This window comes from Bison bison, unplaced genomic scaffold (genome assembly GCF_000754665.1).
Source record: "Bison bison bison isolate TAMUID 2011002044 unplaced genomic scaffold, Bison_UMD1.0 scf7180017864238, whole genome shotgun sequence".
Taxonomy (NCBI): domain Eukaryota; kingdom Metazoa; phylum Chordata; class Mammalia; order Artiodactyla; family Bovidae; genus Bison; species Bison bison.
In genome coordinates, this window is record NW_011494810.1 from 2,444,234 (window position 1) to 2,445,336 (window position 1,103).

Sequence of the window (1,103 nt, forward strand, 5' to 3'; positions counted from 1 at the left end):
ACAAGGGGATGGAGACCGGCAGGCGCCAAGCTCCGTGCTCCAGTGGCTCTCGGCTGCTGAGCTCTGAGTCGGTCCAGCTGGGGAAGACCCTGCGGCCGCGGTCCGACTGCAGACAGAGCGCAGGGCAGGGCGGCGCGGGCCGTGGGGCACTGGGCAGGTGCAGAGCCGACGTGTAACCCCGGTCCAAGAAGAGCGGCTTGTAGCTGGGTGGCGGCTGCTCCTGTTTCTCCGCGCTGTCGCGGCGGCTCAGAAAGGGCGTAACGATCTTGCGGTAGAGGCCGCGTGTGTCCGTGAGCACCTCGCTGTAGGGCGGCGGCGGCTCGGCCATCATCACCGCCTCTTCGTAGCACGGAGGCTTGGACATGTCCGATTCCGCTGTGGAGTGGGAAATAATCCACGGGTGTGAGGCCAACTCAGCCTCCTGCAGAAACCTCGGCCAGCCGCCAACCCCAGACCCAGCCCGCTCCCTCTTCCTAGGTTCGCTGGAGAGGCTGTCCCGTGGAAGCCCCGCGGGACAGCAGCGAGCCCTCCCCCTGCCGAGGCCTCGACCACCCTAGTGAGCCCGGCCGCCCCCTGGCGCACGCGGTACTCACCTTGGCGGGGGTAGCTCCAAGGCCGGGGCGGCACGGATAGGTGCGGCGGCGGCGGGTGTGGCAGCGCGTGGTGGTGTGCGTGCGGGTGCGCGTGTGGCTGCGCGGGCCCGTGGTGCAGCAGCGGGTGCACGTGCACGTGCTGGTGGGCGTGCGCCGGCGCCTCAAGACGGCCGCGGTGAGGGGTGGCGGGGGCGCCAGGCCCGGGGGGCTCCCTGCCAGGCTGCCCTCAAGCTCAAGGGGCTCCAGCTCAAGGGCGCGCAGGTTCTGCTCACGCAGCCGCTCCTCCTGGCGCCGTTTGAGGCGGCGGCGCAGGAAGCTGCAAAAGCAGCAGAGTAGGACGATCAGACCCCAGATGAGCCAGAAACCGGCAAAGCACGTGAGGAACGTGTAGGTGCCCTGGGACATAACCATGGCGGCGGCGCGGGCGGCGGGTCCTCGGCTGCTTCACTGGACAATGGGTTCCTCGACGTGGCCCCGGGCCCGCGCCAAGCTCCCAGACGCCGCCAGCGT

The 1,103-nt window shown here is 70.1% G+C and overlaps 1 protein-coding gene across 1 annotated transcript in view; it reads right to left on the minus strand.

Annotated features, from left to right (window-relative positions):
* The window catches only part of PRR7 (proline rich 7 (synaptic)), a 1,496-nt gene extending 469 nt beyond the window's left edge, over window positions 1-1,027 (minus strand). Inside the window, 3 exon segments of the mRNA XM_010846643.1 lie at window positions 3-375; window positions 594-779; window positions 782-1,027. Of these exon segments, the coding sequence (XP_010844945.1) occupies window positions 3-375; window positions 594-779; window positions 782-1,004 (782 nt within the window). The 5' untranslated portion in view covers window positions 1,005-1,027.
* Window positions 1,028-1,103: the final 76 nt, after the last annotated feature.